General features: G+C 39.1%; 1 protein-coding gene across 1 annotated transcript in view; it reads right to left on the reverse strand.

Moving 5' to 3' along the window:
• The window catches only part of LOC118221540 (inactive carboxypeptidase-like protein X2), a 42,477-nt gene that overhangs the window by 11,863 nt on the left and 3,235 nt on the right, over positions 1-27,379 (reverse strand). The window contains exons 2-7 of the mRNA XM_035406694.1: positions 25,019-25,120; positions 18,014-18,123; positions 12,786-12,925; positions 5,590-5,674; positions 4,427-4,577; positions 4,051-4,139 (exon numbers count right to left, since the gene is read on the reverse strand). Of these exons, the coding sequence (XP_035262585.1) occupies positions 4,051-4,139; positions 4,427-4,577; positions 5,590-5,674; positions 12,786-12,925; positions 18,014-18,123; positions 25,019-25,120 (677 nt within the window). The remainder of the gene's footprint in view (positions 1-4,050; positions 4,140-4,426; positions 4,578-5,589; positions 5,675-12,785; positions 12,926-18,013; positions 18,124-25,018; positions 25,121-27,379) is intronic.

A 27,379-nucleotide genomic window follows, 5' to 3' on the forward strand; every position in this document is an offset into this window, starting at 1 on the left:
TTTAATACATTTGACAATCAAACCAAATAATGAATCCTGTGTGAATGAGAAGAAATAAAAAAAGGATTAGAGTAACTCACTATAATCTGTTCTGTCAAACAATGCTATTTATAAAAAAAATCAATGCTTTTCATGATATGTTTGCTGCCTCAGAAACAATCACTAAATAAAGATTTTATTTTAATTAATTCCTTTGGAACCTAAATTTAATTTAGCAAACAATGATCTGTTTCGACTAAAAAGCAAAGAGAAAAAAGGAGCTGCCTGTCACTCACTGACATCTGTCATCTGTCAAGTATATCAGCCAGGGATTCTTGCAGACCAAAACTATAAGGGCCAGATTTACATACATAAAATGTGCAGTGCAAAATGTGGCCTGACAAAGATATGTTGGTGCATATGCAGTCCACAGCTTGACTGGGCATGCCACATATACAATATTGAAAGTTTTGCTCTTCTGTAGAGTTTCTGACAGAAATTACCACGAAGTGTTTGTCATATGTTAAACTGGATTACGGTGAGTGTTTTTAATGGGTTATTGTATACACGACAAACCTACACATAAGACAACACATAAAATTCTCTTCAGATGGTAAGATGAAAAATAACAGGGCCACGTCACTGTACATTAAATAAATTTAGGAAACATTGGGTAGCATTGCATTGGAATTGAGCTTGATTAATTTGTTTGAGGTAATACAGCCAATATTGTTTGTTGTAACTTGGCCTCATTTTGATATCAATGCTTTTAACAGCATGCCTAGATTTAGCAAGTGTTAATTAGTGACTTATAGGCAGTGCTTTGTATATGTGAGTGAATTGGCAATGTGTTTGTTGAGATTGACTTATTTACTTAGTAAATTGTCTTATTTACCAAGGCTACATTTAATTACACAATCAGCGAATGGATCTGCCTACTAATGGCATTTTGCATATGAAGTAGAGTTTAAAACATGCAGATGTGGGGAAATCGATGTATCTTCTAGTGTGATGTAAGAGCGTATCGAAATGCGAATTGTCATATTCCAGCAGTGGCTGCAATTGTTGATTGAAATGATCCAGATGTAAGATAGTGTAATTGTGCAAGGCTAGACTATTGGTGGGATGGAGTGGGAATGTTGTGTGGGAGGTTCTAGGTCATCTTTTATTTCTCCCAGAAGATTAATTATTTCTATGGCTGAATTCTTTGACACAGAAGTTGCAGATGTTACTGATTCCATGCTTTCTCTTTTTTTTGGCAATTTGTCTTTCCCTGTTTATAGTGCTTTCCATAATTTTTCTGCAGTTTTGGATAGTAATTACAAGACAGTCTCAAATGTCACAATGGGCCTCATACACAAAACATGAGAACAATCATACTGATCATTAACTGGGTGTAAGAACATTTCCAGGAACATTTCAGCATTCATCTTTTTTCTAATCTGTATTTGTTCATGGCTGTTTCCATATGAAAATCACATGAACAGGATTGCACATAAAATTTACAAACAGCCAGCATTCATCATCTCATACACCTAGGATATGCACAAAAAAGGTCTGCACATGTGTAATGAATCTCATATTGTTTTTGTCAGAACATTTTTAAGAACAAAAGTAAGAATAATTTCAGAAAGATTTAGTGAATGAGGCCCAATGTAACTATATTGCAGACTCAAACCATGCGATGTATTCTACACTGTAAGTCATTTTTGGAAATGGCACTCTATTTTACAGTATACTGGGCAATATGATGCTGTGAAATTTTTTTACTGCTGGCAATGCATCATGGGTAACCATTTCATATACATGGCATGGGATACAGTACTATTGGTTGTATTGTGAAGCCATTCACAAAAAATGTTTCAACTGAAAAATTGAGCAATGAAGAAAAACAAAAGCTTATAGGGCAGAATAAGTGTTCCTCAAAGGTTCAAAACAACTGGTGGACCAGACAGAAAGTCCAAAATCAAGCAGTACCCCTGTATCCCTATGTGGCATCTTTCATCAGAGAATATTCAGACTTTGATTGGCAAAAGTTGCCTACTCGTGGCAACAGCCACTTTTTGAAAATTCAAACACTTAACAGCCGCTACAGTTGCTCCTGCCCATTGGCTGATGCAAAGCAAATGGGCTTGGTTAGTAGTTGGATGGGAGACCGCCTGGATAACTAAGTTTCATAAGCTTGGATGAGCCTACAAACCCCCACTATTAGGGTCAAACATTCAAGAGCAGCGAGGACAGAAGCTGATATGCTGTGTTTAACAGCATCATCATTATCCACAAGTGCAACCTACAGAGCAAATAAATCATTGGCCTCTTTCCTTGAGTCCATCCAACTTTCGCGATCACTGCCAGAAACAGCACAGTTCTAGCCTGACATTAAAAACAGCAGACCCTTCACTGAACAGGAAGGATTTTCACATCTCCTACAAATCAAAACACTGACAGGATGATTTGTTTAGGGTGGGTGCCAAAGATATATTTTATTTTTTCTTTTCACAATTTTCTTTTCATTTTTTTCCTATAGTTGGCTCAGTAGTATACTGTGTGTGGTATTGTAACTGCGGTGAATGTACACAGAAGATTCACTTACACAGGAAGCTGAGATCGCGGAGGTAAATAGGGTCAGGTCAGCTCTGTCCCAATCAGAGTTTTGAAATGGGGGATGTTATGTCACTGATGTACCTTCTACATAGAGTACCCTTTTCAGGACTTTTTGATGGAAGTCAAGCAGATAAGTTTGCACACCAAGATTCTAAACTCAGACCCTTGGATTCAAAGATGTTCACTGTAGTGCATTTTATATGAGTACATTACAGGTATAGTGAATTGTATAGTCACACTGTGTAGTAAAGTATAGTCTCATTCTTATACTTGCCAATAATCATCTGTCTGTAACAACAAGATTAATGTTTTATTGTACAATTAATACCTGGTGTGAGGTAACAGGCAATATGCAAGCTAATGTTTGTCAAATATTGTTACAGTAAAGAACAGATGCAGACTGCTTTGCAGAATGGTTCTTTAAACCTGTGAGACAAGTCTGAAATGTAAAGGTGCAACCAATACCATGTTACACAAACTACCTATACCATATAGAAACATAAACTGATGAGAACATACTTTTTCTTTTCATAGTACTGTCCATGTGTAATAGACATAGTTCTGTCCATAACAGGCACTCAATATGAAGTAAATTATTAAAATAGTTGTTTTTCAATATGGATAAACCATAGCATACTTACAGAAAACAACAACCATGGAACTTATTGTGCAATATTAAAAGTTGTGAAGATTAATGTGGTCTGCGTATTCAGAATTGCAATTGTGCCCAATACTGTACAGACAATTTTTTTTTTTTTTTTAATCCACCCCAGTGTGGTCCACAAATTTTCCAGATCTATATACAAGACTTTGCTGGTTCGAGTCCAATTATTCCAGTTCTGCAGAGCAGATTTCTGGCTTTTGCTATTGGTCCATTGCCCAGGCACACAGCATGGGCCTCAGAAGTCATGTCGGCATTCCCTTCAGGTTCGTTAGCATTTTCGAGACTTCTGGATCAAAAACATGGAAATGATTGGCGTTTTCCCAATTCCTTCAAAATAATTTATGACATTGGGCATTTGTTTGCAAATGAAAAAAAAGCTCTTCACCTATTTTAATCTAAAAAAATTTAGTGTCATTTTGAAAAACAAATTGCTATCGGCTATGTGGTTAGCGACTCTTCACACAATTACGTCACACAGGGCTGTATTTTCAGCTACCGTTCACATGTGTAAGTCGTGTGCTGCTACCTGTTAGTGTGATAAATTATATGTTTTATTTACATTTCGTACATATTGCTGTAAATATCTGTTATTGTTGCTGCTCTCTTCTGTAATTTTTAGTTATTTGAGTCCTTTCTTTAAATTTCTTCGCTGGCTAATCGTAGCTTTGACTAGTGTGCAAAGCCTTGCCAGATAAACCCGCTAGCTGTGATGCAAATGGCATCTGCAGCAGTGTTAGCTTTCTGCTAGCAAAATAATTGTTTAGATCGGAAAGCGGTATCGGAATTCAGAGGATCCAGCTTACCTGCCTCATCTCTTTGTAGTTGTGGTGCCTGAAGTCCAAATTGTCTGTGGTTGTGACCTCATTGCGTCGGTGGTAGTAATTATTGGGGTCTGACAAGAAATATAGAAATAATTAAAAACAAAAACAAGTATTAAAGTAATTGCTTAGCACTGTATTTTTATTTATTTATGTATGTATTTATTTATTTTGAGTCTGACTGATTTGAACACACTATATGCTTAAACATGATACCAAGAAAACCATTAGGCCTTTCTTACGGTATCAGACAAAAAAATAAAAACATTTGCAAAGGTTATGCAGAAGTACGCAGATTTGCCCATGGACAAATATCGATCATCTTATTCCTCCATGAGCCGCCGCCCTCCTGGATCCTTACCTGGCATGGGGCAGCCCAGGATCTCCACCCGCATGCAGATGCTGCCGGTGCTGTGCCAGGTCCACGGGTTTATGCGGATGTAGCGGGCGATGACTGGCACAGGCAACTTGTTCCGCACTGGAATCTCCTTCTCCTTGTTCCCCATGAAAATCTACATGCCCAGATACATGGGAAATAATGCTATGGTTTATTTAATTATTAGTTAATTTTTTTGAGTGTAAAATAATCTCTATCTATTGTCGTCTGGGAATTCGTAATCATTGCGGCAAAAAGACGTGAAGACACACTTCTGTCATATAAAGGTGTGATCCCTTTTTCTGGAAATTTCTGCCCACTATCCTCTTCTACAAAAAATATTCATATACAGTGTTCCACACCACATATATGGATATACAGTATATTATAGAATATGTATGCATAGGTACTTGACCATTAAAAAAAAGAATTTAGATTTGGAGAGACTTGTGGATTCGGTTCTGAATCAAAGCTGTTCTAATAATTAGATGTATACTGCCTCTGAACAAGATTTTCTAGTGACAGAGCAACACCTTTCAGGTTATTAAAAACCTAGCTGAGTGCATAAAGCATGCATAATGTGCAATAAAGTATTGCCTGCAGTTTCAGACTTATATTTGTTGTAAAAATCTGATTAAAGTCAAATATGAAAATAATCATGGCTACAAGCATTTTTAGAACACAATGCGATCAAACATCCCTTTGCAGAGAATAAAAAAAGCAATAATATAATTTGCTTTTCTACAATACATGCTCACATTCATTTCCATTCATGTCAATGTTCTGAGCTTCGAACTTGCCCCAACACTTAATCAGTTCTGTCATTGTGACATGAGTTTGTTCTAGAAAGTTCCTCACACAGCAATGCTGCCCGAATGCCTGTCTACTTCAGAGAGTACACCTTCTCTGGCTCTACTGGCAGTGTTCCATTTAACTGTACAGCCAAGTCAACAATGATAACAGTAAAGCATTTATTATTTTCAAAGGTATCCCTTCAGGCTTTTTGATACAGTTTGAAGGAAATACGGACAGATGAGGTTTAGCCACTACATACACAAACAAAACATGGTTGTGGAACTGGATCGTTGGATTGCATGCATGTGTATTGCACATGTGCAGAACTGTAATTTTGCTGATTGGTCACTCACCATGTCCTCTGTTCCATTTTTAATGGTAACCCATGTGTGGCTGTCATTGCTCACCAGGACTTTGTATGATGTCACCCAGTCGCTTCTGAAAACACATGAAATGACAGCCATGTAATCTGTTTCCTGTTAACGTACATCTGTTATTGAATTTGAACAGCCATTTAAGAAATGCAAGCACATCTTGCTCTATGTGAATACGGTCCTCCAAAATTATTCACGCCACTGATCAAGATGAGCAATGAAGGTTTTATAAAATAAACAATGCATGCAAGCTTGAGCAAGCAAGAAATTGAGCAAGCAAATAATGCATCCAAGATTCTGCAAGCAATTGCTCAGAAAGAGATAATTCTTTCCAAAAAATGTGTCCCACAATTATTTTCATTCCTGTTTTAAATTGTTTTTCACCTTCCCTGTGCAAGGATAATACTCCCAGATATACTGTACATATTCTGTTGCATCTTATAAGATCTCTGACGATTCCTCCAAGACAGGATTTTTCCAAATCCTCTGCATCCTTCTGCCTTCATCCTTCTTTCAACAACAAACCCACCCATGCTGATGCTTTTTGGCATCACACGCCACCGGTAGGTTTGGTCTCAGAAGAACAATGTTTTAGCTGAAAAGGATGTCATACCTATGGTAAATTACAACGACCATCTTAGTTTGCAAAATGTAACAGGATATAAGATTTGTGGTCACAAGAGGGTGGTTCATGAGCAGAAGATGAGCACACATTATATACATGAATAGAAACTGAGAAAAATGATCTAATACTATTAATACTGTAATAATGAATGGTCTAATACTTTTTCTAACGCTATTACTATCAAACTCTCTTTGTTGTGACTGGCTTTGACTTCTCAAAGTAGAATGTTGTTGATTTTAAAGAACCTCCAAAAGGAAACATAATCCTGTCAAAAATGTAATGCCTGAGCTTAAGGTTAATTCAGTGTTTTATAGCGTCATCATAAACTCCAGCTTAACTTTTTCTGCCTCACTTGCTGAATGAGTACTGAAATGTGTGAGCCACCTGCTCTTACTTCAGTGGGAGATGTATCAGAGGGGAATTCCACTTTCCTGGAAAATAGATTAGAAGCACAAGCGAGTCTTTGTCCATGTTGAGGGAAAGCAAAATGAGAAATGTCATAACTGTTACCACATTATCAATCAGAGTAACATCTGCATTGCAACTGTGGCGAGAGGGAAATAAAAGCAGCCTAATTTGTTCATTGAGCCCACAACTCCCCAGGTGACGTGTCAGTGAAGAGGACTTCACAAACACAAGATTTCATGCCAATTAAGTTTCATTTCATTACATTTAGTTTGTCTGTCATTTGTCTTTGGGAAAACTAGAGCCCCTCTCATGTCACTTCAAATTCACAGAAAAAGTAATTGAGCAGAAACTTTTGACAATTTATTTGCCCCCACAATTTGAAATCACCCATTGTCTCTTTTGAGTCACTGCAGTGCCATCCACATCTGGAGAAAGATCATTGCAGTGGAAGAGCATTCAAGATTGAGAGTGCACTCAACAGAGGCACTCCCCCTCAGGCTAGGGGCTGTTATACAGTACACAGCTCAGGCCACACGGTATAACAGGGACATTAGCACAGAAAGAACAGCCAGCACTTTGGGTGGGAACCTTTATCAACAGAACTCCTGTGATTGCTTCTTGTCTGAAATTTGAGTTTACACTTGTATCTGCCGGTAAGTGCATATTTGCATGTAACGTATGCACGGTTTTGTGTGTCTCAGCTGAAAAACCCCATTATAAAACACAGCTCATTCGCCGTGTTGTTACCGTGGTTTCACACACACGGAGCTGCTGTACTTGAGGAGTACCCCTTCTCAGAAACATGCTTCCCTCAGCTTCCACTGGGCTCTGCGGTGCCACCGCGAACCCGCAGAGGCTCCCCAATCCGACTAATTAACTGGCTGTAATGACCCGCAGTCTGTAGCCAAACAGGCAGCTTCAATGCTATTATAAATAATTGCTGAGTCTGACACCTGCACTCCTCGCTGCACGGTCTGTGCTGTGTGGTGGTGGTGGGGGGGGCGGGGGGGCGTCTAGGCAAGGGTGGGGGGAGGCTGTAGGGGTGTGGGGAATTCACACTTTCTGCCTTGACAGGAAGCACCACCGTATATGGCTGAGAAGCTGCAAAGAGTTGTTGAACATCTCAAATCCACACTCCACATCTGCACTCCCAATTAGAGGGAAAATAGAAGAGAACAGGACAAGCTCGAAATAGGGTGAGATCCGTGCTGAGATGTTGTGGAATGTGGTCATTTAAAAATAAAGGAGGTTTGACTTAACACCACATCCTTTTGAGACTCAGTGGGAAAAAAATGTAAGAATTTAAATTTTTGGACATAATACAAGTGTCTTGGATGACAAATACATGTTGCAGCAAAAATAGTTTCAAATTACTATAATTTTTTTTCTTGACTGTCCCTGGTAGTGTGGGTTTCAGTATAGCTCAGGGGTATCAAACTCCAATCTAGGAGGGCCAGAGGCCTGGTGTCTTCAGCACAAGTGAATCATTTATTGGCTTAACTATCCACAGACTTTGTTCTCAAGGCCTTAAGTGGAAACTGATTGAAAGGAAACCGCAAATACCTGTAGACACTGTGGCCAGAACTGGAGTTTGAAATCCCTAGTACAGCAGAATGCATGGTTCATGAGATTAAGACCAGACACTCATGTCCTCTACAGTGGACAAACATGAATTTCCAGGACTCAGGAGGATATAAAAGGGTCATCATGGCTGGGTCACATTTTACCAGTCCTTTGATCACTTCAACCGTTAAGCCCAGCACATAATCTAAACCATCGAGATGTGAAAACTGCACTTACAGCTGTCCTATACTACACTATAGGACACACTTTTATGCATATTTGCTGATATTTGACCCATAAATAAAAGAGATGACTCAGAAAAGGACGAGCACTTTTTAATTGCCAGAGAGCGGCTCAGCTCAGAAACGTGGCATACAGCTCGTAAATAATTCAAGGTGAACAGCTATGACTAATCCCCCTCGCCACAGTGCAAAGCTTCGTCGAAATCCTTTGCAAAGTGCTCGGGGAGTGGATTGCACTGGGCCTGAGGAAACGCACGTGTGTGACTGTGAAGGAGCTTATGAGGGCAAGGGGGGCGGGGGGGGGGGGGGGGGGGATTCACAGGGGCTCAGGCAAACCTTCGTACCGGTGCCCAGAAAATGCCACCGCCAGGAGGGATTATACATGCCGACGGAGAACGAAACGGTTTTCCTGAAAACCACTCCCTGCGTTGCCATGGTTTTCTGACTTCTCAGAGTTTCGTAGCAAGGCAAATAAGCCGCACGAGTCTCGAAAATGCGTTATGAGAAATAGTAAGAGAAAGGAAGGTTAAAAGCACAACTTCAGTCATTTGCATATTTCAGACACGGAAGGGGGTCTGTCTCTGATCTCAGATATTTTTAGACCAAAGTGAAAAGAAGCACTGATACCGAGGTACCGTCTTCAGACTGAAAGTGGAGTGAATTCAAACGTAGTGATAGCAATTGTTTCGTCCATTTGTAGGTTTCAGATGTGGATGAATTCACCTGGAAATACAACAGAACAATGGAAAAACCTGAGCCAGCAGAGCTTCATAGTGCTTAGACTGTACTATGTCTGTGTGAATGTGTCATAGACAAATAGGACTGAAGCACAGAATCACCAGAGAGGTCTCAAAGAATTTCACAGTGAAGTCAAGTGGAATCAAGCAAGCTGAGAAGAGAAAATAATTTCTCTAAGGGAGCCCAGGGATGGGTTAGAGTGAGGACTGGCATAAAGGCTCTGATGACTAAGAACACGGATGAAAAGATGAGGGGAGTAAAATAAGAGGGGGAGCGGATGAGAAAATAAGATAAAAGAGCTTTAAGATACTGAAGGCAAGGTGGCAAAAATCTGTGAGGTGAAATTGCAGCCGAAGTGGAGCCATCTTATTTCATGATGAATCGTGAAAAGAGCAATAAGGAAATCTTAAACAGGCATCAGCAACGGTGAGAGGCAGAGACATTGGAGAATTACTGTTTGAAATCGGTGACAAAGGGAGGCAGAATGTTTGATGTCAGACTTCTGATTGAATGGATGAGGCTATTCAGACTGAATCTAATGGCTAGTAAGGTAACCACAGAATGTCTGAGGCAATTTAGCAGTCACACGACTAGCCAATGAATACAAGAGTAACTCACAAAACAAACAATACAGGAATAATGATCACATTTCTAGAGCGCTCAAATTTAAAAAAATAAAAAAAGAAAGTATTTCTAATGCAAGAGAGACAAATTCACGAATTGTCTATTACTGTAAGTGGGATGATATAGTACTATACAGTACTATTTTAATTTGATTGTCACCACAATAATATAAATTTCAGATTTATCAATGTAACAGGTTCAGATCTATTTAAAGTGGATGCATGGTAATTTGGGGAAGTGTTGATAAAATGTCAGGCCAAAATGGATTTTATCCCCTTCTGTAGTGCACCCTTTTTAACACAAGCCTGAAAATGACAAACCCAGAATAAAACAGTTACAATTATTGAACCCTTTTGACTACAGGCATAATCCAGGTCTCTCCTGAATGGTAAACCTTGGACGTTTGTTTTCCATGAGTCAGAATTACTGAAACAAAGAAACAGAAGCTCAAACACAAGCTAAGGGGAATTAATTTTTTACCTAAAAGATTTTTTGAGTGGATATAGATGCTTGTGAAAACAAAATAGAGCCACAGCCACAACACTGGACAAATCCTGGTTCAAATTTGTATACAGTGCCATCAAAAATGAGCATTGTGCATTGTTGTAGCTAAGCTTTGTCTGGGCAGGCTTCCAATTGGAGGCTATACTGAGGGACTGCTTGGCAAGTACTGGCCAGAGAACCTTGTAGGTGGGATCATCTTGTTCCAGAGATTCTACACAAACTGGAGATAATACGATTCCAATGAAGAATTGCTAAGTATACAATGGAGGTTTTATCAATGTCGTGATAGACAACAACTTTACCACAATTAGTCTTGTCCGTGGATTTCCAAAACAAATTTACTTTCACAATGGTTTTGTTGTGATTGTGTCTTTCTTTGATGACTTGGGGTTTTTCTTTGATTCTTGGGGATATAAGGGGAAATGTGGAATAGTTCAAGGAGGCTTGTCAATACGACCTCCTGCACAACATACGCATATAGCCATTTAGCCATTCACATTCACCAGTGCACATTGTATATTGCTATTATTGAACACTCAATAAATTGCATTCACCTCAAACTGGCATTTCTCTTTGACTCTTACCACTGCACACCTAGCAGTTTTAAGATCCTGACATGCATATTGAGCTCAGGATATCTGCGCCCTGTAATCACTCACATATACGTGCACTAGTGCCATTGCAAGATACACAATTGTATCTTTGCAGGCTACACACATCAAAGGCATGTCTGCATCTTCCAAGACATATACAAGATATTTCTTATAGATCCACACTACTGCAGATAATTTTCCGTCTCCTTCTGTCTATAACTGTTATCACAAAGGAAAGATTAAAACATCATTTTGGAGTTAGAAAACCAAGATACCACTAAATTAATTCTGTTCCAGTAGCACCGGGTAAGACTACACACGTTCCTTCACCACTCAGATAGTTCCATTGATTTTCGTATCTGAGGGGATTGCTACACTATCTCAGGTTGAATCCCAATGACACAGTGGGAGGCAAAAAAGTAGTGCATATTCTATGTGAATAAATCACTATAATGTTCAATAAAAAAGGGCGGTTGAATTCCTATCCTGATTTGCCAACTACACCAGCAGGGGTACAAAAGAGCAACAGTGGGCACTGGAATCATCCGAATACCAGTTTGGCATAAAAGCACAGCTCTGTTTGGGTCTGCCCAGATTCACTGCACTTCAGTTGAAATACTGAAGAGACAGGAAGTCTACCCCAAAGGCAAGACTAACTATTCCTAGCTTGCCTGGGTGGACACTGGAGCAGGGGCAAAACAAGCAGTATGGGATCATGGGATAGTTGTGTCTTCAGCTTTCTGCGAGAGGAGGAAAGTCATGAAGCTGTGTTGTGGACTATCGTTAAAAGCTTTTCAACAGCTTCTTGGGTGGCAGAAATATATTAAAACACAACACATGATTGGTCTATTCTGAAAGATGAAACTTCAGATTTCGAAAAGGTCACATGCATTGCTTGGCCTCCTCTACCCTTGGTGATATTATTAAAAAATAATGTAATTTTGTACCATTATGAAAATGTAAGAACAACTTATCATATCCGATAGGCAAGGCACACCAACCATCAGCTAAATTAACCCAGATTAAAGAATTGGGAATGCAATCTATCTGTATCAGGGTTCTCGCAATTTCATGACCTTTTTCCTTTCAAAGAGCTGAAGATATTCTGATGGAGTTGTATGAATCACATTACAGCCTCCAAATCAATTAACCTTCTCCATCCACCCGGCTCAATTCACAGTAGCTTTCGCCACACTCAGATAAATTCACATCGTACATTAATATCCACTGCTCCTCGATGCAAGTTTTCTTGTCTTGCTGAGGATGGGTTGGCCGCAATTTCATTTTCTTTGTGTCTTGATGAGATCATCCATGTGCTTTCAAGGACATTTTCTACACTTCTGGCCAAATTCTCAGGTTTAACTCAACATGAAATAACATGTTACTCATTAGTTTGGTATGGCTGTATCACAAAATATCAAATGTCGGATGAGCAAGGATTCATTTATTTGCTGCTGGCTTATTTTCTGAAGCCAGCAGTTCCAACAGTGAGTGCCCTTCTGAAACCCTGCCCTTGGTGTTACAGTCTTGTTTAGAGGGGATATATAAGTGGAATGCTCTTTACATGTATGTGCAGTGGATATGTAAGAGAAACAAGCAGACATGGTGACAGTATACATGCCACAGCCCCTTGTTATCAAATGCTTCTGCTAACCAAGACCACAATTCAAGACAAGCACATTAGCAAACTTAAGTACCTTGTTCCTCCAACAAACTGAAGTTAGTAAAGTTCCTCCATTCATTGGATCTGATTAGTTTCATACTGGAAAAATCTATTCAGATAAGTGCTAATGCTACTGCATAGGAACTGGAACTGAAGTGGTGAATTGATGGACAGGCGCTTGTCCACGCCAGGAGATGCATTAGCACGGTACTCACGACCAGAGGGAGCTCCTGCCTTGCGTGATTACCCCGGTGAACTTGGTTAACCTCCTGGCGTCCACCTCAAACCACTGCAGAGGATCGGTCCGCCCAGCGCACCACCCTCCGTCGTAGAATTCATCCTCGTACAAACCAGCCTGTCAAAACAAAGTGAAGTGAGACTAAACAGAAAACCAACGCAAATCACAGAGTAAATAGTCATTTTGAAACTGTTATATTGACTCTCTGTCTACAATATGTAGTAGTATTATTGTTTACTATTTTCTGTATAGTGCATGTTACTTAGGCATTTTGCAGACACCCTAATCCAGAGCAATTTACCCCAATTTTTTTTTTCATTCTTTCTTTTAAACAGACAATCCATTTACACTACTGGATATGTGCTGAATCAGTTCATGTAAGCATATAGCTTAGAGGTACAACAGCAGTGCCCCACCTGGGAATCATATATCCTTGATTTAAAGGCCCACATCACTAGCCGTTATGCTACACTGTCAGCCCACATTTGTTATCTGTTGTAATAGGCTTCCATGACTGGTTATAACAGCTGTTATGTCACACGGTGTTCATTTGAAGCAGTATGGTAAAGAAATATCTAGAAGCGTTCCTGCTGATCATTGTATTAATTCATTTTCTCGAACAGCTAAATACCTGTTGCTACACCTTGCAGTTCCCAGCTGGCACAACACCTGCAAGCAGTTAATTGATGGAATGCGTAGCCACATCTATGTGTGTGTGACTGGTTGCCTTGTAAATGTCTGTCTGTGTAAGACAGCTACACTAACGTCCCTTGTTTTGTTTGCATAATGCATAGTTTTCCATTTTTTCTTTCCCTCTGCTTATGAAGAGAGGATACAATCAGTTAAACTATCCAGAATGTGAAAGAATTTTAAAATAAATAAATGATTCATAGTAAATATAAAAGTTTTTTGATTATCCACTGAGGTTTTGAGCATGTTTTTTTGGTCCAGAGGATTTACTGTACCAGACTCTGAATGGTGAACTGGGCAGCGAAGCTGCTCAGGCTCCATATGTCCCTCTCCAAGGTCACCTACAACCTCTTCATTATTCTGCAAAATAAGTCAACTGCAGCCCACAGCAATGGAATGAACAGATAAGCCCTCTTAATATTGCCACGGTTTTATCTAAAATCCTTTCTTTCCCATTTATGATAAACAAGGGGGGGAAAAGCCCAGTCAATTCAAGCTGCAGGTTTCCGGTGTCTGCTTTTAAAACCCACGATGCTGGCTTCCTTCAGCACAGGGATCGGCCCACTCTGCGTGCCGTTCAAATAACCCTTTCTGACAAAACGGGTTTTATTATGATTGGCTCAATCTTGCTATGGGCTGTTACTAGAAAAGGCTCCATCAAAGGCGTGGACCCGGTGGATTGCTTGTCTGTGGGGACTGCGCAGGGTCTTGAGCCAAATGACATGAGGAATGTCACTTAATAAGATCCCCTTCAATGCTGAGGACATTGTTTTTCCCTGTAGTCTCATGCTACAGCCAGCAATGGAAATCATTCAAATGTATTTTAATACCTGTAGTGACTCCCTGACAATGATGCGTCCACTCATTATGAGTTACTTCAATTATAGTTATTTATATAGTATGTTTTCCCATTAGCTGAGATTCCACATTATGTTTTGCTCTTCAAATTTGTGCTAGGCAATGCACAGCACATGAATGTCAAGAGAAATGTGTTTCATCTGTTGTGCTCAGAACAGGATAGCATTCCAATATACCCATTTCTTCTACTTAGAGCAAATAACCATGCCTAAATTTATTTCTATTTAACAAATTTGATGGCAAAGATTAAGGAGAAAGATAACCATCGGCAATTTACTGTTAATTACTCCTTTTCAGTCATTTCCACTGGTTGTTAGACTCTTTCTGCAATTAAATTCCAACAGAAATAAATGTGATAGGGAGGCTATCAGCATGAATTCAATTAATATTTTCCTATTGTAAAGAGTCAATAAATATGAAAGAACAGGAACAAATTTCCCTTAAAATTTCTCTATGTAAAGCAATTACACATCCAATCAACATTCTGTATTAACTTTTAAGATAACCTTTGCTAGAAGTTTAACTTGCAAGACTGATGTTAATTGTATGGTTAACTATAGTTACAGTTTCAACACATTGGTTATGCTATCCTCAGCAAGACATAGGCCTTTTCCCCCTGTTTTCTTATCTCTCCTGCTGTCAGCATTATAGTTGTGATGTTCAAAACAGTCACTGACTCACAGATGGGTTTATCAGAGACAGCTGACGTTTGTTTCATGTGGGGGATACATAAGATTATCTTATTAAATTATTTCATAAATATAATGTAAATTAGGTTTCAGCTGAACTGTTTTTGGACATCCGATGCTTCATACTTGATCTAAATTGTAACAATATGACTACAGGAAAAGGGCATGCTCAAATGTATAGATAGGAGACAACAAATCATTCATGAATGAGTTGTAACCATATTAGCATTGGCACCTTCAGTGCCGTAAATTGCAAACATATGCAAAAAGGGAGGGAGGACCATCTGAGCCTGGGCTTGGCTTGTTTCAACAGTTTGCATCTGCTTAGTACATCCACCGCTCTACTTTCGGGTGTCTTATTTCTCAAATCCGTGCTTTATCTCACAGCCTGTATGTCCCTAGCCTATCACATGCATTACGATCGAGGAGAGATGTAAACACCAGACACAAAAGGTTTGGGTTTTTTTCGGTCGTCCGTGGATACCGTGCTGAACAGTGTGTGGAAGTCATTATTTTAATCTGTTCCAGGATTGCATTATTTTAATCTGTTCCAGGATTTAATCTGTTCCAGGATCCATTTTGGATTGCACAATCCAAAATGATGAGACAATCGCACTGCATTCTGTTTCATATCCTCAGTCAGTTCCTCTTTCTCAGTGGGAACACTTCTGTCTCCCAATGCAAATAAAGTTTTATTAGGCTTCAGGATTTTGCCCTTATAATATGGTAGGTTTATTATTTTATCTTGGGTTAAGAACCAGGAGTAAGGCCTGAAGCACACCCTACGTAAGAATGTGAACGCAAATGACAACGCCAGGCTGACGCACTGCAAACGCACAGCCCAGTTGTACATATTCAACGTGCGTTCTTACGTCCCCGTGGAGGTAATAAACCTGATTCCTCAAGGTAAGCCAGGACAGTTGTGGGAAGACTGAGTGGAAGAAAGCTCAAATCGAAGTGGATGGCTTCATCCTGCTATATCCTGCTATAGTGCCCCTAGCTGTGACACTTGACACTGCGGCTCATGCTCGTGTTGTGTTAAGAATTTCAGGCGACAAATTTTAGAATGCAACAACGCATGCAAATAACTTTGCATAGCTCAGGTCATCTACGTTCGTGTACTTAGGTAGGGTATGTTTCGGGCCTAGCGCTGAAAACATACCTTACATAAGTACCCAAACGCAAATGGCGACACCCAGCCGCCACACTACAGACACACGGCACGGTTGGACATACTGGACGAGCGCTCTTATGTCCCTGTGCAGATAATGAACCCGAGGCCTCAAGGGGGCGATGCAGGACAGCTGTGACAGACAGAGCGGAAAAGTGCACAAATCGAAGACGGCAGCCTCATCTTGTTGTTGCCTGCTATAGCGCCCCCTCACTGTGATGCTTGACACTGCAGCTCGTGCTTGCATTATATTAAGAATTTCATGTGACACATTTTAGTATGCAACAATGCAATGAACTGCCTTTTCGTAGCTCAAAGCGTTTGTGTTTGCGTACATACTGTACTTAAGGGTATGTTTCTGGCCAAAGAATTCACGTTCAGATGCAATATAATCAAATCCATCATATTTACAGCTTGGTAAAAAAAATGTATTTTTATTTTTATTTTGAGCTTTTGGCTGACAAAAACTTAGCACCTATGTTTTTCTTTTTTTTTTTTTTAGTCTTGACTCTTTACTTAAAGTCAAAATAAAGCATATACACAATGACAAATCTCATTATCATCTGGATATTGTTTTCTTCCACTAGGTTCTTCATTTAAAAAATAAAAAAAATCATTAGCCTTTCTCCAATGTGCCAGAAAAAAGTTGAGTGCAATGATTTTGATAAACTGTCCAAACCCTAATAACTCTGTTGTTCACATCAAAGACAGCCAAAGTGATGAATCCAGTCTGACATCACTGACATGGAGGCAACAGCAAAGTTGTTTATATTGGAACCATCCGTGTGACTGTTGAGAGAAATTCAAGACAGCATTTATTTTTTCTAGTTAAGGTCACGACTCTAACTGAATCTTCTCTACTGCTAATCTAATTGAGGAAGTAGTTGAGTGTGTTCTATTGCATTCCTATATCTCTGAAGAGGTAAAATAATAATAATTATAGTTCTAGGCTCTACTTTGAGCATGTGATTACAAATAAAATATTGTAATTTGCTTGATCTTTTTAAAATTTACAAATTATCTATACTCACATGGGAATAAACAATCTTTTTTTCCAACGTATAAATTGACCCATTTACATTATTTATTTACTTGTCAGATTATTAGCTTACATTTTTTCACCCAATGCAACTAGCTGTTAACACCATGGAAACAGCTTAATTATGAGTGTCGTCTTCAAGGGCACAGGAGCTGTGCCTGGCTTCTGGCTTCTGGCCGTATTCTATTTGCTAGATTGTGTCGCACCCCAGATGCAATGTCACACTTCAGCCATGACTCCATCTTACAATATGGCTGACAGCCTATAGACCAATCTGAATAGACAAAAAATAATCTCTGCGTTAAAATGCTCCTTTGCTTATGTAATTTGAATTTAAAGAATCGGTCCAAATGTATTCTATATCAATTAATTAAATTGAAGTTACATCTTCTTGTTATATGCAATGTTCTAATGGCCTCCATGGCAGGTTTCCTTATCAAGGTTTACAGTCAAAAGACTGTCTTACTGTTTTTTTTTGCATGTTTGCTTTCTAGGATTCATACTTTATCAATTAACATATGAAGAATGTAAAGCATGTAATCCAATCTACAATCATGTGAGAAGTGTCCTCAACTCAGATAAAAAATTTGATGGTTTATGTCTCAGCCACTTATGTTTGTTTAGACTTTTGCCCATATGCATACACATTTCCCATATGCATACACACATGGGAAAGGTCATGTCAATAAAGGAAGAGATGAAACACAAGAGATGAACAGACATTTTTGTGATTTGTGTAGTTTCAGTTCTGCTCTTACTTGGATATTGAGGCGTCCACGGTGTGCTCCCAGGCCATATCTTCTCATTGTGGAGGCATGGAGTTGGAAATCATCAATTTTCAAGTTCTCAAGTCCCATAGGAGGACATTCTAGCAAAAACAAAATAGAAACATAAAGTTACTTCTCCTAGAAAACAGATATCTTTTTTTACCCCTGTTGTACATTTGATTGTTCCTAACCAGCTCTGCTTGACTTTTATGGCATTTTTCAGGGATATTGAATAAAATGAACCAGCAAGACCACAGACAAGAAACCAATCACACCTGCACCAGCTCCTAAAAGGATAAACATTTAAAAATGTTTCTTAATGCATGTCTGAGTATCGATCGAAGCTACGGATTCAGATGTGGGTTGTTCTCCTTCAAATTTGCGCAGCTTGACGATGCAGGCCCGCGTATTTTGAGCCGCCATTAATTTCGCAGCAGGCCCTGCTGGAGATGAAGGGGGAGCTGGACAACCGTGCAACAATGACAGATCACACCCAGTAGTATCGGCTGATTTACCTCTCTGTCTCTGTGAGTGTAAAATTAGATGTGTGTGTTGGGGCGGGGGCGGGGGGGGGGGGGGGCGTGTGAGGGAACCGAGCCAGCGAGGCGGTTAATGCCGAAGGAAAACGCCATCTGCGTGCGGCGTGCGAAGGCCACCGCGAACGCGCCTCACATGCACATGCACCGTGCACCATTAATTGCTACATCTGTCATTATGATAACACCATGCACCCGGCGCTCGCATGAACACCGACATTTTGTGGTGCAATGTGGCGCAATGGTTCGGCTTGGGAGCGGGGCTAATGAATGCTAACTAATGCTAATGAAGAATCGACAGTGACATCTACAATTCTACCCCAGACTCGCTGAAAAGGAAAACATTTCTAAAGATGTTTATTTCCTGACTTTGTTTGACTTTCATTATCTGGCTTAAAGTATTGGTCCCATTGGTGTTAAAAGGAATTTCCTTTTCATGATGTTTGACAATTTCCTATTTGCTGAATATTCTGGCATATTAAAATATGTTACATTTAGATTTCGACTGATTATTTTGCAAGGGGTAGCATGAAAGTGTGCTAATACAAAAAAAGAAGAAAAACTGAAAATACAATGATGAAAAGGCCTGCACCAAAATGAAGCTTTTTTACTTATTATACATAAAAATGTCTTCCAAGACACTCTTTCTGTTGTCACATAACTTGATACAAGGTATTTGAGTCATAGATGTCTTGCTATCACGTGATGGTTTCTTTCTTATTATACTTGATAGCACATTTTCATATTTTGACAGTTGAGGTGCACAGTGAAAAGTCATACTGTTTGACCCTTACACCATGGTCTTCTTTACAGCCTGCACAAACAGGATGTTTAGATTTTGTGAGCACAGAAACATATAAGGAATATTTTGAAATCATTGGATATTAATCATTAGTTGTGTTATTTTAAGAGTTAAATAAACTTAACTTGAATAACCTCCCCTTCCTATAATCTATAACTGACACATTCTATATCCCATTCTTTAAAAACCTTGGTCAGGCTTAAATTTTTAAAAATCCATGGCATATGTTCAATATTTGGTAAATTCTCAAAGCATTCTTGTTACTGTAGTGTCATATGTGGCCTGCTTATCATTATAAAAACATTGAGATTGTCTGCAACACATTACAAGCTCACCTGCAACTGAGCGTCATTATACTTATTAGGCAGATTCCCAATGTCATTAAATTGTCTGTTTTATTGAATTAAACTCCAGCTCATTCGCAACGGATGCGGTTTAAATCCAAACCTCAACTTTTAATGAACGAATGAACAATGCAAACTTCCACCAGACTGCATACCAAGCTAATAAAGTCACACAGTAAATGCTACATAGTTTTCTAATAATCACTTATCAAATGCACGACAAAAATACGCCAGGCACCAGATTCACTGGCTGTAATGGTGATTGATATTTTCATCCAATCACAAAAGCATCCTGCCAGTTGCGGAGCTGGAGCTCGATTGGAGCCAGAATGCTTCTCTCGGCTTGGCATGAAGGCTTCTTTCTGCAAGCTGGAATCAAGAAAGCCTACTGCATCTGCCCAAGGCGCACACAAATGTTTTTTTACAGGCTGATAAACACAAAGGAAGCAAAAGAAATGCAAACAGCATAAATGAAACAGCCCTAAGTTGGAAAGAAGAGTATTAAATGAAAACGGATGGCATTTAGCGACTGAAACAAAAGGCCATGTGTCAAGTCGGTTCAGAAAAAAATACGACCAAAAAATGGCCGCCAGGCTCTTGATGTACTTTCCACTCTGTAACTTTATTTTGTTTTTTTTTTATTATTATTTTTGGATCAGTCCATAGACACTTCATCATTTTACTCCTACTGTGTGTATGTATGTGTGTGTGTTACCACTTGAAGAGTAAAATCGTATTTTGTACTGTATTGGATTAACTGAATGTGCTTTTAGCATGGCAGAAAACATTGCATTTGTGCATTTCAGCTTTGATTCACATATTGTGCTACTGCTACAATAGTGCAATCATCACATAATTGCCACTGTGCATATTATATTCAAATTGTTGCATTTTGTCTGATATAAAATGAAGTATTTTATCAGGCAGTCTCCAGAAATAAAAATGGGTTAAACTGTTACAGAATATTTTTGTTGGCAAGGTTATGCATGCACAGTTAACGGTCTTATCTCTGAGAAATCATACAAATAAACACTTAAGTTATGTGTTTCGGAAGACAGAGTGTTTGCTTAAAATGTACACACACACCCAAAAACACATTAGGAGCTCTCTGGCTTCAGCAGTAGGATAACAAAGCTTCTGATTGCTCTGGGCATTCGGAAGGCTGTTTTTATTGGAAGTACTTGATGCAGAGGGTCATATTCATGGGGTTGGCTCCCCTCTAGGGACACCAAGAGTTCCAACATTACTACATCTCACTCTTGCTGTAACCCATTAAAGCATGCTGCTTTTACTGTGAAGGTGACTTTCAAACTAGTCCTCACACTGACTCTCAGGGCTAGAACAGGGTCTGCAGGGTAGTATAGTGGTTAGGGAACTGGATTTTTAATACAGACATTGTGAGTTGATTGCCATTGTCTTAACTTAATCATTTTTTATATAAATGGATTGTATGCAAATAAATAATCAGTGTAAGTTGCTTGAAAAGCATCTGCTACTGTAAATAGCAAATAAATAAATTAATAGTAGAAAGCATTTTGTTTGAGGCTGCTTCCCATTTTACTGCAGGTCTTAATTACTCAATTAAAGTCATTAATTCGGCCCAAAATTAAATGACCTGCTATTCAAGGTGGAAATGCTGCATGATCATCACTTCCAAACAATTTAACTCGAGATTAATTGATACACTGTGTAATTATTCCACATCAATTGTTAGTTACTGTACAGTATCCTGTATAATTTTTATTTTTTTGTCTTAAACCAGTGGAATCACGGGTAGAAGCCTGATTTTTGTACAGTAAAACCATAAGGATACAAATGCATTGTATATATCATAATGAGTCTTCAATTTAGACAATACCATGTATTTACATAGCACATATTGAGAAAAGCCCAAAACTTAATTGTATGGTGAGTTGTAATAATATTGCAGAAATAAAATGCAATTACTCTTTTTAATGACTGTTTTCCCTGTCAGAGAGCAGAATCCCACTTTTGATGAATAATCGGTGCAGGGACTCTCTCTCCGTATAGGGTCCATATTGTAATCAGTTTATTTGAGAGGTCCCATCGTCTCCATCTCCAAACTAATGTGCAATTCTTCTTTTATTGTGTGTAGCCCTGACAGCTATCGGCCATTTCTCTGGAATCCTCCGCTCGGAGGTTTCTCCAAACCGCAGCTATGGGATTTCAAAGCAGGTATTTCCGTCTCAGCACATGTCCGTTTGTGCGTACGGCGTCCGCCGCACATGGTTCCCATTACCCCGCTGTCACATGGCCAAGTCTGTCCTCACATGAACAGCGGAGCCACGGCATGGCGAAGCAAACGAGCCCGCGATGAATTCTCCGGGACGGATACCTATGTTTTTCTCCTCTTCTCCGAAGCGATACTTTTCGGAAATGCCGAGCGACTCAGTTCTGATTGCCTGAATTTGCAGCGCGTTAGTTCCAGGGTTGGAATCTTGCGTTAACTTTCATAACCAATGTGGCTGCTTGCGGTCTCTCGGTCTCTGTCATTAGAGCAAATTTGTATGCATACATAAGCCAACAGGCATGCACGTACATACACACACACACACACACACAAAATAAAACAAAGACCTTCTGTTGATATGAAAAATGTTTTATGAATACATATGAAGGCTGACACAAAATCTATGTTCGAATGTATGTAGCTATTTCCAGACAGCAGCAGACTGAACAGACTGAAAAACTGTGACTCGCGCGTCTCTGGAGAGAGACACTAGACTGCTACCTGAGAGTGCTAACGATACGCTTCAGAGCCAAACTAAATGGTGTGTCTGCTTCCCCGATAAAAGCCTTACCACCCAACAGAGCAGGGGGAGTTATTTTTCACTGTCATATTATCTGTGTGGAACTTAATAAGGATTTTATATAGCATATATAACACCTTCATGAGAATGGCATAACCACATTAGTATGGGTTTGCGAGCAAAGACTGTATGACAACTGAAACAATGGAATTTACCACATTTTCAAATTTCCAAAAGCATTGCTGTTTTGTCTAGGTTATAAAATATTTACTCCAGGCTTATGAAGTTCTTATACATTATTTTGAAAGTTATTCATCTATAAGTATTATTTTTTCTAAAGTCTAAACAAAGTTACAATTGTTGCTCTGATTGCTGAACTACATGCAATCCATGATTCATTTCCATCAGTTTACCAAATTAGACACAAAAATAAATTAGCAATGTTCCAGCTTTTACTGTTACTGTCCCGCTGCTCTAAATCAGTGGTTCTCAAAATTGGTCTCGGGCTACCACTGTGTATGCTGGTTTTTTGGTCCAATCACAATTACAATCCCAGAATTTTAACAAGCAGTTAATTTGTCTTAATTAGGTGCTTTTCATGTTTTGAAGGGAGTACTTGCCCTCTTCAGCCACATTATGCCAGAAATAGTGATGCATGTCATGAAGAATGAAATTCCCATGTTCATACTGTGCTATATTTAACGCTATGTAAACAGTGACCCTGCGTACCTGAACATTCACCTTACACAATATGAAACATAGTTTTCAGAATCTAAATGCATGAAAGGGGAAGTAAGTAAAGAATTCTGTTAATTAATTAGACAAAATATAGGAAGAAATAACATAAAGTTTTTACTGAAATGTAAACATTGTCATTTTATTACTTTTGTCTATCCTTGAATATTATTTATTGAGTAAATAAAATGCAGTGAGATTCACAACAGCCCTGCATGTTCTTTAGAAGCTACACACCAAAGCCGTTAACTGTATATTTGCAATGAAATAAATATCAGATGATGCCTTCCATTTACAAACGCCCACTCACCTTTGTGAGTCTAACTTTATGAATCATTTATAACTGCATTCCCCACCGCCTTCAAGTATTATAATAAAAATGGAATGCTGCTTAACTATGGTAGAGTATCATTTGCCCAAAACAGCTACATAAGCTCTTTATAGAATAACAGCTGTTGTGATGAGTCAATGCAATTTGTATGTCTTCAATCAAATCATCTTTGAATTCAGGAAAATGAGTTAAAAAAAACTACATTAGTCATAAAAATGTATTACACTTACTCTATTCTGAATCAGTTCCTGAAATAAATGTTCAAAAAAACATTGTCAGACAGCTGCGCTTAAAAACCTTTTGTATGATTGCTTTATCAAAAGAACAGGTAATTCTGCCCATGCAGGTTTATTGTTTTGTCCAATACCTACATCACATCCAGTGCTGTGTTAAACTAACAAAAACATGACTTTTTTACACAAAGGAACATGACTGTTTCAACCTCATTCTCATTCTCATTCTCTATACTATCCATATAGGCTGCCATATTGGATATGTTTGTGACTGCTGCAAGAGAGAAAATGTACATGTATGTTCCTTCAGATAATAAGGTTATTTTAGGCAGACAATATACTGTACAGCTGTCAACAGTTGCACTTGGATATTTAAGACCACTTTTACTCCCATGGAAATTGTTTACAATATCCTGGTCTACACAGACTGCATGTCTCTTCCCACTGCGCAAGAGCATCAATTTAGAGCAATTCCTCTTGGCAACTTTTTCATCTTTGAGTGATCTGAAACTGGCAAACATTGCAACTCAACTATTACTCTCTATCTGTTTTTCCATTCAGAGATTCTAGCTACAGGATATTCAAAAAGTGACTTTGGCCACATGGCATGCCTCCCTCTTCTGTGCTAATTTGCCTCTCAAACATTTCTCAGGAACAATTTTGCATTCCTTTCCAGCTTATCCTTTTCAGATTGTGATGAGCTGATGCTGGTTTTTCACTGTGTCACTGTCCCCATGGCAACGGCTCTACAGCAGCAGCCTTGCCCAGTTGCTGACCAATTTTCAAGATTCTACTGTCCTGGAAGACATCGATGCCTTGATGGAATTAGGTATCTACTTTGAAAACTGTACCGTGCAATCAGGTCTTTCTAAATTACAATAAATTTGCACTGATTCTGGCTTCTGTTGAACAATTGTAACATGATCCAGGGCAAAGTGGCAAAGAAGAGAAAATCTTTTTTTCAAAAAGAGGGGGATGTGCCTGTGACTTAATTTAATTTTAAGCGCACGATTCCCTGCCAGGTTTTTCTGTTTCAAAGGCTCCATCTCTCTGAGAAAAATCAGACACATTTGTCACTTCTTATGTTTTTCTACCCTGCCTGTCCCTCCACGGGGAGCTTCAGGCTCCTATGTGAAAGGCTGAGTTGATCAAGATGCATCTCTACTTGCAAAGCAGTTTTAAGCCCATGGATTTCCATAACCACACACCACAGTGCTGAAGTATTGTTCTTCTCATATACTCACCCTCCCTGGTAGGCTTGTAATGGGCGTCTCCTTCGCTGATGCTGTTTGGTGTCTTCAAATTGCCCTTCTTGTTTTTCTCAACTTTCTTATTTCCAGATTTTGCTGGGTTTGGGGAAAACACCACAATTTCATTAGCACAGTCAGTTGTAACAGATGAAACACAAATAGATATTTCTGTAGGCCATGTGACCCAATCTATGTCCAATGTCTTAGTACTGCTGAATAGGAACATAAATGCAAGCAAGGTTTATTTGCAATGTCTCAGAACAGAAGTGGCCAACATTGTATTGGTTTGAGACTAGAAGACAAGGAGCTCCCACTCACTCTCATATGAATTATATTGAATTAATCTAGCATGTGATTTTATATTGCTTACACCTGCTCTCTTTGAGACCCCATGGGTCCTTGTGTAATGATTTGGCACTTAATTTGGCTTCACCAATTGTGCCTCTCAGGCAATGCTAAACCGCCCACATCTGTGTGAAGAGCAAGTGAAAGGAATTCAATCCATTTATAGACTTTCCTGCGAGAAAGGGACTATTTTTCACATTACATGCCTTACAGTACTACTGGTACACTAATACTGACCAGAGCATAGTATCTCTCACTGATGGCAGCTGTAAGACAGTGGGTACTGTGATGACATTGGAAGGAGCTAAATCAATATGATTCCAAGAGTGTGGCTAGCGTGGCTAATATCCATGGAAGCTCCACTAAATCTGTCAGGAGCGAGATAACCTTGTTCGCTAGGCTCCCAGTGCCAAGCTTTAACTGGTAATGCCAAGGCTATAGGTTTCAGCCTGCACTCCTGGCTAGCCCATGTACCAACCTAGCCACTCAGTCTTAATCAAACCTCCCTTGAAAACTTATTGAATTTGCTAAGAATACATACATTCAGAAGCAATTAGCATGCATTTCTATGTACATCAACTCAGTACAGATCTTCGGTAGTAATTTTTCCATCTGGATTCACTCGTAGACACATGAAAAGTCTTACCAACCCTACCTATTCAGAGCATTATAAAGAATGAATTGTATTCCTTCTTTATGAATATAAAGATATAATGAGTATGTCTTGTGAACATAAAGATATAATGAGTATGCTGTCCACTCAGGCCTAATTATATGTTCATAATGCTATGCAAATTAATACACCCACATTATGATGAGGACAGGCACGTTCGATAAAAACAAGGAGAAAAGGGACTTCAAAGGAGCAGCACAAAATGCAATCAAAGTAGAGAGAACTGGCTTAGAAAAAGCAATCAATCATCTATTGGATTTCGTCAGTGTGCAACCGCGGAGTATAGATAAGGGATGACGCTACCAGTCAAAGGAAATGGATGGGAATGAAACCAATAAAGAAGACGATATTTGTGCAAACAAGTGCACAGATCATCATAACTTCCAGGCAGCATTTGTTTGCGCAGATACAGCCACATCTCTTACCCCTCTGGATAATTTAATTTGAGTAGCACTCAATCGTTTATCTAAACTCAGTGGGTACACACTTATTAACTCCTGTTAAACGTGTGATTGCATATGCGTGTTTGCTCTCCTTTCTTTGATTGCAGCCAGGAACAATTTTTTTTTTTAAGTAATGAGAGATGGTGCCATTTCGGGGGAGCCAGAAAAGAGTAACGCTAAGATGCATGCACAGGATAATTGTTGCCACAAGCTACAGTGGTTTATAATTATACTTCTGCCACTTGAGAATGATCTGATAAGAATGAGAGGAGGAAGGTGATCTAGATCACAGCTGTCAAACTCCAGTCCTGGATGGCCGCAGTGTTCGCTGGACTTTGGGGTGTTCTCGTCTAAAGTTTATTTAATTTTATTTTTTTTATTTAACCATTCAACCTATTTAACCAGGAAAACCCCATTGAGATTGAAATCTCTTTTGCAAGGGGGACCTGACATGAAACACAAAGTTACCAAACAAGACTTACACCTAACAAAATGTACAAACATCAAATGTGGAATGAGATGTGTGTACAAGTGTTTCATTTAAGTCACTGATTGGCTATGGAATCCACACGCCTTATTCTCAAGGCCTTAATTGGCAGCAGATTGAAGGGAGACTGCAAAACCCTGCAGACACTACAGCCCCCTTGGGATTCAGTTTGACACCCCTGTTCGAGATGATGAACAAAAGGAATCAAAATGGTGAACAGGACAGTATATAGCAATAGCTCTGGGAACAGCATAGGAACCAGTGAGAAGGACCCAGCGGACAAAGTGACACAAGAGAAGCATGGGATCACCAGGCTGCTTGATTTACTGGATAAAAATATATTCACATTTGCTTCCATGAAAACTAAAAAAATAAAATAAAATTCCACAAGGAGATAATTTATTGAG

The sequence above is a fragment of the Anguilla anguilla genome, chromosome 2 (genome assembly GCF_013347855.1).
Source record: "Anguilla anguilla isolate fAngAng1 chromosome 2, fAngAng1.pri, whole genome shotgun sequence".
Taxonomy (NCBI): domain Eukaryota; kingdom Metazoa; phylum Chordata; class Actinopteri; order Anguilliformes; family Anguillidae; genus Anguilla; species Anguilla anguilla.